Here is a 15695-nt window from a genome sequence, read left to right as displayed (position 1 = left end):
TCTCTGTATGATCTCAGCATGAGCAAATATCATTAACTGGGTCATTTCAGGCACACAGCTCTGGCTGTGACCACAAAAACCCAACTTCTGTTCAAAGCTTCTGTTTATGTGGGCAAATGAAATAGAGGCAAGTTTGTTGAAGAGGAGAGAGCAGGGATTTCAGTCAGTGTGTGAGGAGCTTTCACCAAGGTCAAGTGTAATGTAAATAATTATTATTTTGAACTCTAAATCATGCAAAGCTACTGTAGTAGATACAAGGAATAACAACACAGAGCTAATGAGCAAGTCTGAACAGCATTACACTAGCTGGTTAGTCTACATAACTATGGACCAACATCTAGGATCAGGCCTCCTGGACATGGCTAGGGTCTAAAGAATGCGTGTTGGCCTGGAGAGAAAACTTACCTTCCCTTTTTAGACTGCCAACTCCAATCCTGTGGCCGAATTCTCAGCAATCTGTCCTCATTGTTGAATTGACAGGTCCTTGGGAGGTCAAAGACCATCGAGCAAAGCAGTCACTGGCTGTGGCTTAAAAGAAAGAACACTACCTGAGCTAACAGCTGACCACCAAAGATGTATCATGGGAAACACATGGGTCTGATCAGCTGAGGGTATGCTGTGCTTTAAAAGGGCAAAACAGCCAATCGTGATGACATGATGTCCCAAGTTCATTTTTCCCAGTGGCTAGAAAGCCAAATCAGCTAGACACGCAAATCAAGTGCCTGTGGACATTTTGGGTTTGCAACACCTATACCCATAATGAATCTATCCTTCCATGGTGGAGGTGCTGGAGCCTAATCTAGATGTCATGAGCCGAAGCACACCCTGGTCAGGTCACTAGTCTATTATTGCAGCACTAACACAGACAGACAACCAGTGACATTCATACTCACATCTCTGGCCAATTAAGAATCACCAGATAATCTAACATATGTCTCTTTGGACAGTGTGTGTGTGTGTGTGTGTGTGTGTGTGTGTGTGTGTGTGTGTGTGTGTGTGTGTGTGTGTGTGTGTGTGTGTGTGTGTGTGTGTGTGTGTGTGTGACAGAAAGAGCAAAAATAGTGTTGTGTGTCTACAGTGGTGTGAAAAAGTGTTTGCCTCCTTCCTGATTTCCTTTGTTTTTGTATGTTCAACACACTTAAATGTTTCAGATCATCAAACAAACTTAAATATTAAACAAAGATGGCACAAATAAACACAAAATGCAGTTTCCAAATGAAGGTGTTTATTATTAAGGGGAAACAAGATCCAGACCTACACGGCCTTGTGACTCGTTTATGCAGAATTGTTGTAATTAGCCACATTGGAGGGTTTCGAGCAGGAATCGCCTTTTTAATTTCGTGACACAGCATCTCAGTCAGTTTCAGGTCAGGACTTAGTCAAAGTCCTGACCTGAATGAAGACATTTTTTTTTAAGCCATTCAGAGCTGGACTTGCTGGTGCGTTTTGGATCATTGTCCTGCTGCAGAACCCAAGTGTGCAAGAAATTGAACTCAAAAACCACAAAAACCACATTTAATTTATGCTATATGGGGGATCACTTTACACAGGGCCATGTAGATTTGTATATAAATAATAAATAAAAAAAAACTATAAGCCTACAATATTCCAGAATTTTACAATTTTACCAATTAGTGATAACGGTCCTAATAGTTTTTAAAAGGATTTAAAGACTATTACCGCTTATATATTGAAAGTATGCAGTAATATTATAGTATGCGTTTATGGTACGCTATATATAAGTCCACTGGAAACAACCTGTAGTTAGTTTCTCTCTTTTGCTGCTTACCAACTTACTGTTGTCTTTACATTACTTTGGCAAACGTAGATGAAGAAGACGGTGTGAGTTTGTAGCATGAGATTAAATACATGTAGGTCTAAAAGTTTCCAAAGCTCTGACTGCAGTTACTGCCCACATTGCTCAAAAGCGTCAATATTACTGATTGTTGCTATCTGATATTATTTTTGCACTTACAGTGTGTGTGTGTCTGTGCCAGTAAAAGTACCAGACTGAGAGAGTGCACAACAATGTGTTTGCTGTTGGTCAGTGGACCAATCATGTTTTGTTGATGTCATAGATTTGCAAGGTGGGGGAAATAGAACAAAAGTGCTCTTGTTTATGTAAAACTCGCTTCTGGAGCAAGTGGTAAGCATTTTAAGTGTTTTATTTATTCATTTAAACAGTATAATAAATATATTATCGTGTTTCCTATTAGCTAAATTAGGTCACTTGATGTTTGTTGATGTTGGTTTGATCCTTTTTATTATGATGATGCAGGAACGACAGCCTGTTTTAGCCTTGGAAGATGTAACTAGGTTGCTAGGCAGATTTTGCCAGCTAGCTACTCCTTTTCTTACTTTTGTGTGTGATCCAAGAGGTTGCGTTTTCATTTGTTTGCTGTGTTTTTGCACATCTTTATTAGTACCAATCCAACTCCACAACGCAACAAACCCCGCCTACGAGCGTGTTACACTCAGATTCGCATTACTGGTGTTTGTGTGACAGTTTAAGTTTCATTTTCTTTTCTACGGAAAAGGCAGTGGCTCTTTCATTTGCGGTGTGTCCTGAGCTGCAGCTGCTGGTACCATCTACTTACAGGAGTTATGTTCTCATCTGCTAAAGAAAAAAACATGTAAGTTTGCAACTTTTAGTATTACAAAGTTTGATAGTTAATATGACAAGATTCACTCTTGCAAAGATGAGTGACAGCTGTAGTGCTGTCACTGTGGCCCATAGCAGTCAGTGCGATATACCGTCAAATAACAGGAAGGGAAAAGATCTGGCTGCACAAAGAAATGTTAGAAATGCAACAAAAAATATTTTAAACTTCAAAGTTTACCTGGTGTTATGTCGAAACCAGGTAAACTTACCTGGTTTGTCAAAAAAAACAAAAAAACAAAAAACAAATGTTCACAAGACAGCAAGAGTCAACGATCCAGAGAGTCTAGTCTTCATTATATTCGTTTTAGATATGTTTTATTACTCTGAGCAATTCCCTTCACACCTAAAGCGTGCACTTTACCTTTTTGTGCACTCGAATGGAGCCAACTAGCGCCACCTGTGGCCAAGTGCCATAGCCTACAGCCAGATTAACTTGTGACACACACACCTGAACCTGGCTCTATCGCAACGTTTTATTTCGTATTTCTGCTTTTCAGACTCATGTCTTGAGGTTGCTGATATTGTGTTTTAACTGTAACATGTCAGACTAAAAAACTTCAAGTTTCATGCTGTTCTTTAAATTTGTTAAGAGGTCTTCCTCTAATGTGTACTTTTTTTATTAGTGGCTTTAGCTTTGGAGTTGCTGCAAGTACAACCAAACCCTCAAGTTTTAATGGATTGACAACACTCACAGCAGCTCCAACTACTTCAGTCCAACCTGCTTTCGGCACAACAACTCTCACCAGCGATGATAACAGCGAAGTCACAAATAGTTCAGAGACAAGGGAACCAGGACCTCACTTCACATTCTTGGGTGAGTCTCCTTTTACACAAAGTTCTTTTGTCAAAGACCCAAATAAGTATGAGAAACCTTTAACATCTCAAGTCCTGTGTTTCACCACGCTACTGTGAAGCTGTCTTTACACAAAGTGCAAATAGCTTTGGAGATTCATGATTTCATCAGGGATTAATAGTGATTCTGATAATAAAGTTGGACATTTTGTTCTTTCTTTTTTTGGTTACAAAGTCATTTTAATCAGTGGCATTCAATCAGGGCAAGAAACACAAGCAGTGCTTATCTGGTGAAATCTACAAACAAACATCAGTTACAACATAACAAAGAAATGGGTGTTTTTCTTTCATCTTAAACATCATTCTGACATGAAGCTTCTGTAATGCCTGTTACCATTCATTCTTTGCATTACTGCCATCTTGTGGTCACAATTGTTTATTATCTCTGGAAGCAGAATGTTTGATTACAGAGCTGCTGAAATCTGAATGGGGTATTAGTCCTGCGACAGACTAGCGACCTGTCAGGGTGTACCCCGTCTCTTGCCCTTTTGCTAAAGTACTGGTTCTGGGTGATTTTTATATTTAATAAATATATTTAATACACTTTTTAAAATAAAGATGTAGGCCTGTGTTTCTGAGCTGGTTAAAAGGTGTTTTTTTCCTTTCTTTTAAAAAAGACAAGGACAACAACTACATTTTTCTGTAGAATAATTATTTTTGCTTATTAGTTATTAGTAATACAGTTTTATGTGTAGTGAAGTGTTTTTATTGTGTTTTATTGTTACTTTTGCTAATGGGTCTGAAAAAAATCCACTACCATTGTCAGCAAATAGTAAATTAACTAAGTTTAGTTAGATGACAACTATAGTAGTAATACAATTTTACAATTCTTTAGCCAGGAAGGAGTGGCCAAAAGGGAGGACACCCAGGAAGAGTTCAGGAAAAAGCTGTCAGAATGGTATGTTTGATACTAGTCGAATTTTCAAAGACAGGAGGAAAGTGTTTTTTGGGGAGGGGGGTTTGCGGTGGGGAGGGGGGGGTCTTTGCTGAAGTCACTGAATGCCACTGCTTTTAACCCAAGCCTCGATGAATGTTAGGAGTTTATATAAATACAGCAAATACTGGCTATTTTGTCAAACCGCAATTCTTACATTCTTTTCAGGAGGTCGACTGAAGTTGGAATCTCCTTGGAGAAACATGGACTGGACAGAAGAGTGAGTACAGTTGTGCTGTTCAATGAGCTCCTGTTCAATTAGCAGGAACTAGTAGATGTCAAGTAAGTGCATTTTTAAACTGTCAAACACAATGAGTCACTGAATGTATCACTGAACCCAGGCGAAGGACAAGCTTGATGGAGACAATCACCTCCTACAGACGGAGCTGTGAGGAGGTGCCTCAGGCCCGGGTTCTCCTCCTGGGCCCGGTCAGTTCTGGAAAGTCGAGCTTCATCAGTTCAGTCCAGTCTGTGTTTAACGGAAGAGTCACCAACCGGGCCATGGTGGGCTCCTTCTCATCCGGTTTTACCAAAAAGGTACACGAGGAGCATCTACATGTATATTAACTAAGAGGAAAAATAAACACACAGATCCTCGTCTGGCCTTTAAGGCTAATAGTTTGATGAGATTATTTAAGCATTTCAAAAAGGGAAAGCATCCACAAGGCCTCTCTTCATCCATGTCAATGAAACTAAACTTTAGGTTTCTGTCCTATTAACTTCCTTTTTGTGTGTGCCAGCTGCAGTCCTTCAACATTCGGGGTAAGAAGGGTGAGGATCATACTGGGCTGGTGCTGTGTGATACCATGGGTATGAGTGAAGACGGGATGACCGGACTGACTCTTCATGACATCCTGTCAGTCGTTAAAGGCCATGTTCCTGAAGGACACAGGGTAAGCATGCCTTGCCCTGTTTGTTCTCGTTTCAGTGCCCCACCCTGCCTCACTCATTCTCAGTTTGTCACCCCGCCTCACTGGCCTCAGATGTTCAGTGAGGCCTAACTCCAACTGTGGTCTCAGGCCTAGTTCATCACTCACCCCATCCATCTTTCGTTCATCTACTATCAAACTTTATTTAACCGTGTTTGAGGTTGTGGTCCTTGTCAGTGAAGCTGCTGACTCTTCTTTTATAGCCTTAAGACATTAAAGTGAAGCATGGAATTTGTTCCCTTTGAATCAGCTATAACTCCTTTATCCTGTCATGCTGAGAGTGGGAAAGAGCCAGGTTTCACCCAGGACATGTCATTAGTCCATCACAGAGCTAAAGCCCACAGCTAATTTAGGCTTGGCTTTAGAAATGCATGCTAGGTTAAGTGGGAGAAAGCTGGAGCAACCAGAGGAAATGAGGAGCAGGAGCAACGTCAAATCACCCAGAAAGTCAACAGCAGCTCCAAACCCCTTTTTAATGCCCGATATTTGTTCCCATCAGGGTAAACTAAAGAACAGTGATGATCAGCTGACTGGTCATATAGTCCTGTGATGTAAAAGAAACAACAAATCAATTTCCCAACTTCTCTAATTAGTAAAACAACTGGGATCACCATCACACATAGCTGTACCTTATGGTTTGTGCCAACATGTATAAATGTTTACATGAAGGCACACAGCATAGTTCTTTTTAATACTTTTTCTTTTTTAATAACTTAAAATACTTTCTCTCTTCCAGTTTAGCCCAGACCAGCCAGTCTCCGCCTCAGAAACTGTGGGCTACGTGAAGAGGCCGAGTCTTAAAGACAAAGTCCACTGTGTTGCCTTTGTGGTGGACGCCTCAAAAATCACAACTTACCCCAAAGGCCTGAGCACCACATTTAAACAGCTCAGAAAGCACATCAGTGACCTGGGTGAGCCGCAGACACACGTTTACACAGAGCCTGACGTTAAAGGTTGTGTTGCTTGAGTTAGCTGACTTTTGCCTCAGTGCAGCTGCTCTTTAATAATGTTCCTAATACTCTTTTTTTCTACATTGTTAGTGATTTTTTTCTTTGTATGAATTAGGCTAAAACTAAATGGGTTTCAGGTTTTATGTGTAATAACAGAAGAAATCATTTTAGATCCAGTATGACAGAGTATTAGAGCTACATTAAGAGCAGATTGTTATTGATCATTTTGAGAATAAAGCCTGAATTTCAAGAAAAAAGTCAAAATGTGGAGATTACAGATGTTGTTTCGAGATAAAACGCCGCGGCGCTTTAAAACACCTTATGTAGATGAGTTAGTGAAAAAGTATAAGGACGATGGTGAACGCTGCATCAGGTCAGAAGGACAACAAAGAAAGCTGAGCAAATATTTATCTCTAGAACAAAAGAAGTGAGCGCCATCTTTACAGGATTTGCATTGTCTTTGCAAGTCTTCATCACAACAGTGTGTTTCTGTTCTTTAGGTGTTCACCAGGTGGCGCTGCTCACCCACGTGGACCAAGTTTGTTTGCAAACAGCCAAAGATGTCACTGGTGTTTATGAGAGCCGCACAATTCAGGATGTGGTAAGTTAAAACAACCCAAATACAGTTCAAGAAATGTTCATCTACTGTTACTGCTCTACAAACCAGAATAGGATAAATCCTGCAAACAGCAATGTAAATGTACAGCTTGAAAAGATTTGACTTTGTTTGATTTTCTGAATACAAACAACAAGAGTTTACAGTCAGTGTGACGTTAGAACAACTTTCCTCACAGATCACACTGAGATGATCATCTTAAGGAGATGCTGATTGTGTTTGGTGTTGTTCTTAATCAGCTGAAGATACTAAACACTGGAGGTGTACATGTGTCTGTGTGTTTGCAGATGGGTAAAGCCGCCGCTCTGTTGGGCATGTCCACCTCCTACATCGTTCCAGTGAAAAACTACTCGTCAGAGCTGGACCTGGATGTAAACACAGATGTGCTGCTTCTCAGTGCTGTTGATCACATCCTGCAGTATGCTGACCTGTATTTCCAGGACAATGCACCACAGAACAAAGAGCTCAAGACAGTCCTGGATCTCTGATTTCTGAGCATTTAGATTAGGAGCATCATTTAACTGTTCCTGTTTCAATGTGTTAGAGAAGAGAGTTTTCATTTGTAACAAAAACTTGTGTTTCTTTTGTTTTTGACATTTAAAAAAAAAATAAAAAAGGTGTAAAGCACATCAACATGCTATACATAGGCACCTTAAACAATCTTGTTTTGTTTCTAATGGATAAAGCTATGACTCTACGCTTTACATTCTGTATGTGAGACAGACACATTTTTAACCAGTCTTTGGGCTTCTTTATTAAAACGATTTACACCAATGTTTTGCAGTTTTTTCCCTTTCACAGGAATAAAATGAAACTTTTTCACCATTTTATTATTAAATTAAAAACAAAATGTGGTTCACACCCTCTCTAGAGACTTAAGGTTACACATGTGCTATCGCCCAGTGTACACCCTTCTCTCTTCCATCAGAAAGGTTAAAGTGCAAGATTTGTCTTTGCATTTTGAACAGGCTTTGAAACTGGACTGATTTCCCTTACTGCTGTGTCATTAATGCTGTACGGAGTTCCTTTTTCGTTATTACTATTATTATGTGTGCTAGTTTATATTGTATATATTTATTAATTAATTGTCCTTTTAATTGAATAGCTGAAGAACTAGTAAGATTGGTTCGTGGAAAACTGTAGCATATGACGATGCACAGACCAGTTTGTTTTAGCCTCTCTGCCTCATCTCACACTCATTGATCCTTATTGTTTTGGGAGAAGCGATTAAGATCAAATATCAATAACGTTCATTTCCTCTTGAATAACGTTCAGGTTATTGTGAATATTTATTGGTAATGTTCAGAGGTGAACACGGTTTGCTTGGAGCACTATGTCACAGGTGCCCGGAGGCCTAAGTGGACCCAAGTGCAGACATCAAAATATTATCACCAGACGCTCACTCGGATCATGACGCACGGATGGGAAGAATTTCAAACTTAACTAATGACTCATGTTTTATTTGTTTTGAACTGAAAGGAGATACAATAAAACACCAGACACCGAGTTTTATTCTAAGAACTTTTCTGGTTGGACACTTTCAGTTTAATTTCTTCAAAAGCGGACGATGGTGCCAAGGTAGTTATCCCCGACAGAATTTGTGTTCCTGCGCTCCCTGCGTCGGGAGCGCACACTGGGCAGGGAGTGCAGGCCCAGATGTTTTCTTTTGTGAGAAGCCGGGACACTGTACCGCTCTGTTGTGGTGAAGAGAGAGCTGAGTATAAAAGCGAAACTCTCGATTTACCGATCGATCTTCATCCCTACCCTCACCTATGGTAACATGCTGTGGGTAGTGCACAACAAATTATTTGGTGCTTGCCATGATTTAAAATCTTATTTTTAGACAGGCCATATAAAATGTCTTGTTTTCAAAATGATTTACTTGTTTCTAAACCTTGATTTTAGATTATAAACTTAAATTGAAAATAACCATATAACCGTGTCTATATTACTACATAAATCCTAAAATGGAAAGAGTAACTCTTAAAATAGCCTGCATTTGGTCTCTCACCAGATTTCTCTCAAAATATAACTTGTTTCAAGATGCAGTGACAAACTCAATTTGCTTGATTTAGGAAATTCACAAAAGGCATCTGCTGAAAACATGATTTATTTCAATATCATAATCTGACTTTAAATTTGTACATAAAAGAGAGGCTATACCTTCTCCCTCACAGAGAGAATTATGACCTTGTTTTCTGCTTGGCCATCACCTAAGGATTTACATCCCTGATAAGCTGAAGGAGTCCCACTATCTGTTTAATGTCTCCCATTAAAATGGCCTCACTGTGTTAACATTCCACATACATGCAAACTGGTGACAGGAGTGCTCTTACTATAGTAAAGTGAGAAAGTGGTATTACTATAAGTAATGTGATATGATTAAATATGTGATTAATACATGAGAAAAGAAATCTGCCTCCACAGAGGCAAAAAGACAAAAAACAAACTAAAAACCAGCAAAAAATGACTTAAACATAAAAAATCACAAAGAAATAACAATACAGTATCCACATCTGAACCAAAGAGTAAAACAGTGAAATGTGGATTATTAAATATTAGGTCTCTCTCCTCCAAGTCTCTGTTAGTACATGACTTAATAATTGATCAACAAATCGATTTACTCTGCCTTACAGAAACCTGGTTGCAGCAGGATGATTATGTTAGTTTAAATGAATCAACACCCCCGAGTCATTCTAACTACCAGAAATCTTGAAGAACAGGCCGAGGGGGCGGTGTGGCAGCAATTTTTCACACCAGCCTATTAATTAACCAAATACCAAGACAGACTTTTAATTCATTTGAAAGCCTGATGCTTAGCCTCGTCCACCCCAGCTGTAAAACTCAGAAACCAGTCTTACTTGTTATCATCTATCGTCCACCTGGGCCTTACACAGAGTTTCTGTCTGATTTCTCAGACTTTATATCTGATTTAGTTCTGAGCTCAGATAAAATAATTATTGTGGGTGATTTTAACATCCATGTAGATGCTAAAAATGACAGCCTCAACATGGCGTTTAATCTGTTATTAGACTCAATTGTTTGCCATGTTTGCAAACGATTCCCTTATCGATTCCAGTCGCCCCAAATAACGTCACCATGTTGTGGAGTGTCATTTACCTGGCAGGAAACATGGCGGCTCAAACGTTTAAAAGTTTGGTTATACTTTACGAGAACGGATGACAACAGGGCAACTTGCAATACTTGCAAAGTAGATATTTCATTTAAGGGAGGAAACACTACGAATATGCAAAAGCATTTGCTCACAAAACACACGATAACCTTAAATGAGTGTCGTGATTTTAATTCCGCTCCGGACTCATGAATCTCAACCCAGCAGCAGCGGTAACGTTTGCACGTCCTCTCCCGTTAATGCGGCAGGTAAATAATCAACTAAGAGTGCATATTATGTTAGCGCGATCTGCCTTATTACAAAACCTGTGATTACTGTGCATTTAGGTGACCATGATGACAGATGCTGGCAGTTGTCGCTGCAGTCTACCGGTAGCGTCTCCTTTCAGGCCAGGATAGACGAATGTCACCGAGCAGTGACTAAGTTTGTGGTCAAAGGCTTGCACCCATTTGCCACAGCAGATGCCCCGATTTTCGGTAAGTGAATGTGTTTAATTGTAGGCAGGGACATTACTGGATATTCTTGTGTAATTGCTACTGAATAATTTATGTTATATTTTGGTATTGCTACAGAAGCATATTTATTTTTTTATTTTACATTTACATTTTTTTTTCCTGGGGACCCTGTGACACCCCATTGAAGAGCTGTAGGCTGTGGATCTCTTAAGATCTCACTGTTGGGTTTGTAAGGCCATGTTACTCCTAAATTTCTATCTTGTTCAAAGAGAAGATATAAAACAAAGTTCTAAGCTAATCGACTTCAGTGTTCTCCTTTGTTTTAAAAAAGAATCGATAAGAGAATCGAATCGTTAAACAGAATCGAAAATGGAATCGGAATCGTGAAAATCTTATCAACATCCATCCCTAGTCACTAAGGTCAGCTACTCAGGCTTCAACTTACCCATTAACCCAGCCTCCAGCTTTACCATTAGCCTGGTCACCTATTCAACCATTAGCCTCACCGGTAGCACAGTTATCTGTTCAGGTACCTGCCTCCTTATCTACTCATTCTTCTATTCTGTCACCTGTACATCCTTCTCTTTCACCTGCTTCTGTACAGGAAGCTATGGCAATACAACCCATTAAGGACTGTTTTTCTGCCTCCCATACAGAGCAGAGAGACAAATATATTAACACTAATCTGGTTCCTCAAAAGCTGGCCTGTTCAGTGACTTTTACTCAATCCATGGCCTCCCCAGATGCTGAGTTTCAGCCCTCAGCCGACTCTGGACCCCTGGAGGCTAAGACGCCAGCTGAGGACTGCACCCGGCTGTCGCTGCCTGAGCAGGGTCAGTGCTCTGCGCAGCTGCAGTCTGCCTCATGTGTGCCAGAGGTTCCCATGCCTGCTGGTTTTGCTTTATGTGTGCCAGATGCCCCTGTGCCTGCCGGTTCTGTGACTGTTCTCACTCAGGGGGCCCGAGGAACCGCTTCAGCCTCCTGCTTCCACTGGGGGGTCCGCGGAACCGCTCCAGCCTTCGGTCTTCGCTGAAGGATCCGAAGAGCTGCTTCAGGCTTCAGCCTTCGCTGGAGAGTCCGAGGATCTGCTTCAGCTTTCATTCTTCGCTGGGGGTCCGAAGATCCACTCCAGCATCCTGCTTCCGCTGGGGGTTCCGAGGAGCCCGTCCAGCCATCACCGTCGACTGCGGCTTCCGCTTGGGGGTCCGAGGAGCCCGTCTGGCCATCACCTGCGGCTTCCATGCCATTGCCTGCAGAGCCACCACCTGTGGCTTCCACGCTGTCTCCTGCAGCGCCACCACCTGCGGCTTCCATGCCATTGCCTGCAGCTCCATATCGTCATCTGCAGCGTCATCCTCGTCTGCAGCATCAGGCTCGTCTGCAGCGTCATGCTTGTCTGCAGCATCACGCTCGTCTGCAGTGTCACGCTTGTCTGCAGCGTCATCCTCGTCTGCAGCATCAGCCTCGCCTGCAGCTTCAGCCTCACCTGGTCCTGCAGTTGCCACGCCGCCGCCTTTTCTGCGGTCACAACCTCAACATCACCGGCCACTTTCCAGGCCGCTGGCAGGACATCCTTACCATCGTGGACGCCCTCTTGAATGGTGTCGCCGCCGCTGCCTTCCGCGCGGCCGACCCCCTGACCTGTTTCACTCTAGGCTCCTGTGCTGGCAGCCTCCGGGTAGGCCACCTGAATTGTATGACCTTCTGTGCCATCAGCCCTAGGTCTGTCTCTTGGACTTTGTTTTGGACTGTTGTTGGGCTCTGGGGGTGAGTAAAGAACCTTGTGTGTGGACTTCTAGGGCTCCGTTTTGGTTCTGGTCCACTGGAGATTTTTTTTGCCCAGCCCATCTGAGCCATTTACGGGGAGGAAGCAACGTCAAATATTGAGTAGATATTTGACATTTACACACCTACATTCTTGCATTCTTAATGTGGTTTACTTGATCACTCATATGAAGAACAATAAACCCCTCATAAAACTTAAGAGAAAGTGTCAATTATTTGTGATGTGTGCCAACTGGGTTTGTTTTATACACGTTTTAAACTAAACTTTTTATTTCTGAAATGCAGCGTTAAAAGTAACATGTTACTGTAATCCGATTGCAAAAGTAAGGAATTACTATTGCAAAAATGTATTAAGAAAAACTGTTACTTTTCCGTAAGCACGCTGCGTTACTGCATTACAAAACCGTGATTTTGTTTGTGAGAGTGTCTCATGACATTGACGTGTGCGACGGCCGTGGTAGCAGCAGACGTCTGTAGATCAACAATGGATAATATGGAGTGCGAGAGAGAGTACGACCATGCAGTGTTTAAAACGTGGACGTACTAACATTACTTTGAGTTTGATTCAGTAAAAAGGGACAGAAACATTAGTGTCCACTGTACACTCTGTGTGGGAAGAAAACTTCTTTCTACAGCAAAAAAGTTAAACTTCAAATCTGAGCGAGTACCGAGCACACTGCCAAGGGAATGTGAAATTCACAGAGAAACCCCCGGGTCCCCCCACTGACATGACCGCTGCGGCACCAGGCAAACCTCCACCTGCCCCACTCCTGCTAAGCAGGTGAAAATAGATTTAAGAGCGACAGGACTCAGTGCTGCTGAATCTTTGATTTTATTTATTTTTTGCTGTGTTTTACTTGCATCTATTCAAAAGAGTGTGTGTAAATGCAAAAAAATATTTTATTTTATTTTATATGCTGGAATGTGCAGAAAATAGGTTTAAATAATAAAATGGTAAATGGCCTGTATTTGTATAGCGCTTTACTAGTTCCTAAGGACCCTAAAGCGCTTTACACAACCAGTCATCCACCCATTCACACATTGGTGATGGCAAGCTACATTGTAGCCACAGCCACCCTGGGGCGCACTGACAGAGGCGAGGCTGCCGGACACTGGCGCCACCGGGCCCTCTGACCACCACCAGTAGGCAACGGGTGAAGCGTCTTGCCCAAGGACACATCAACCGAGACTGTCCAAGCCGGGGCTCAAACCCACAACCTTCCGATTACAAGGCGAACTCCCAACACTTGAGCCACGATCGCCCCAAACAAAGGTCGTTAATTCTGAGAATCTTGCATATAATTTAATTTTTGCTTGATTCAATGTACATGAAATTAAAAGATTCAAACTAATAAAACAACTTTTAAAAAGACACTTTTTCATTTGATTCAATTTTATATGATGGATTATGCAGAAAAAATAGAATTGGGCTGAAAGGTCTATTGCTTTATTATGTATCATGTTTTTAAAAAGCAACTATTAAATTAACTAATTACTTTTAAAAATAGGTAAACAAGTAACTGGCCTTCTTGGAGAAGTAATCAGTAATTAGTAACTACTTACTATTTTCAAGTAACTTGACCAACACTGCCTGAGACTTTCAGTTTCATTTCTGTCAACCTGAAACTGCTTGTCACATCTGAACAGTACATTTGCCATGGCCAGGCATGCCAGTATGTTTGCAGTGTGGACCAAAAAGCAGACATGGGAGAAAGGAAATGAAGTGTAACAAAAACTGAGCTGCTTATTTGAGATGAGATGAGATGAGATGAGATGAGATGAGATGAGATGAGATAAGATAAGCTTTAATAGTCCCGGAAATTTGTTGGGTTAAGGCTGCCGACCTTTGAACAGGCGCATGAAAACTTTGAACATGAAGTAATCCAAACATGACATGAACCTGAAACTGAACCTGAACAGTCAAAAGAATCACTCTGTGACCTAACATAAAGTAATCAGACAACCCGACAAAGAACAGAGGTGTCACGGCGGGGTGTGCCAGTGTGTAGATGAGATAGACCCAAAAGCAGACACAGTGAAGACAGAACTACGTTTCCAAAAATAAAGCGAGCCTTTATTGTGGCTGATGGCATGAGTACAATTCTACAGACACATTGAAACTGGGAAAACTAAGGGGACTAAGAACACTGTGTAAACTAAAAGACAATGACACTCTGTGAAAAAAACTATAAAAAACTATGAACACAGAGTAACTAGGAATGCTATGAAACACAGTGAAACAATGAGGGAAAACTATGAAACCTGTGGCGAAGATAACAGACGACCTGACAAAGGACAGTAAGAGACAAAGGACTTAAATATACAAGGTGGTCATAAGGTGATAAGGTGATCAGGGGAAGTGGAGACACATGAGGAAACAGCTGACTAGGATGAACATAATGATGCACGGATGTAAACCAAAAACACAAAGACATGGAAACTGGACTTTTCACAATAAACAGGAAAACATGACAAGACACAGACATGAACTTTACATGAACTTTACATTTACATGAACATTAACCAGGCAGGCAAGAAACATCACACACAATAAACAATAAGGGGAACTTTAAAACAGGGGAAGATGACACAAATAAATTAAGAAACAAAGGACTAATAGCAACCTAGAAATTGCCTGGATGAGCTAAACTGAAACTAGAACACAAATGAATACAAAATGACACATTAACAACCCACATACTGGGTTACATGACCCAGTACCATGACAAGAGGAAGACAGAGGACTTAAATACACAGAAGGGGAATGAGGGAAGTGGAAACATCTGGGGAAACAAATCTGACACAAACGCCACAGGGGAAGTGAACCAATGGTTTTGTTTGGTTAGTTGTTTATTACTGATAAAAAGATAAAGTATAGTTTATGTATCTCTTTAAAGGTTTCTCAGTCATCCAGGCCATCGTAGTCTAAGGAGCTTGGAAAGAAAAGCGTCTGGACTTCTTTAAGTTGCTTGAAGACGTTTCACCTTTCATTCGAGAAGCTTTTTCAGTTCTAGGGTCGAATGGTGGAGAGTTCCAGATTTAAGCCCTCTGGGAGTGTTCCCCCCAAGAGGGTCAATGGAACCCCTAATGTTCCTCTAATTAATCACATCAGCCAAGGTGTGAAAATAGGTGTGGGTCACAATCAGCCAGGGTTTTGGATGAAATCATTGTGAAACCTAGCCCCACCCTATCATGTGATTTCCTGAGGTCAAATGGCCCAGGATGTGAGTGGGCGTTAAGGTGTCTGGGAAGGGATCTCAGAACTGGATTATAAATGGAAGACAGTTGGTGTCGAAAGCCACCGCATCTGTTCAAAGATGGTCGTTCAGGACATAGGTGGCTTCTTTCACTCCTATTTCAAACCATCTGTCATCTCTAT

General features: G+C 41.3%; 1 protein-coding gene across 2 annotated transcripts; it reads left to right on the top strand.

The window, feature by feature from the left end:
• Nucleotides 1-2522: 2522 nt before the first annotated feature.
• On the top strand, nt 2523-7717 carry ifi44g (interferon induced protein 44g). Of its 2 annotated transcripts, none has more exons than XM_087852276.1 (8): nt 2523-2633; nt 3286-3476; nt 4620-4668; nt 4790-4985; nt 5189-5341; nt 6114-6288; nt 6828-6928; nt 7231-7717. In XM_087852276.1, the coding sequence occupies exons 1-8, from the start codon at nt 2605-2607 to the stop codon at nt 7429-7431; spliced, it is 1095 nt and encodes a 364-aa protein (XP_087708402.1). In that variant the 5' UTR covers nt 2523-2604; the 3' UTR covers nt 7432-7717. The 2 variants fall into 2 exon arrangements, with proteins under 2 accessions (XP_087708402.1, XP_087708403.1); XM_087852277.1 differs by having other exon boundaries at nt 2525-2633; nt 4617-4668.
• The last annotated feature ends 7978 nt before the right edge of the window (nt 7718-15695 follow it).

Source organism: Neolamprologus brichardi, chromosome 15, assembly GCF_056152115.1.
Source record: "Neolamprologus brichardi isolate AB-2024 chromosome 15, ASM5615211v1, whole genome shotgun sequence".
Lineage (NCBI taxonomy): Eukaryota > Metazoa > Chordata > Actinopteri > Cichliformes > Cichlidae > Neolamprologus > Neolamprologus brichardi.
Note: the sequence above shows the minus strand (reverse complement) of the source record. Positions and strands in the feature narration are given on the sequence as shown.

Bases quoted from the DNA above. Each gene is read 5' to 3' on its own strand.
- ifi44g (XM_087852277.1), top strand. From the start codon at position 2,605: ATGTTCTCATCTGCTAAAGAAAAAAACAT. The intron at 4,669-4,789 runs GTGAGTACAGTT...CACTGAACCCAG, and splicing joins AACATGGACTGGACAGAAGA to GCGAAGGACAAGCTTGATGG. The intron at 6,929-7,230 runs GTAAGTTAAAAC...GTGTGTTTGCAG, and splicing joins GCCGCACAATTCAGGATGTG to ATGGGTAAAGCCGCCGCTCT.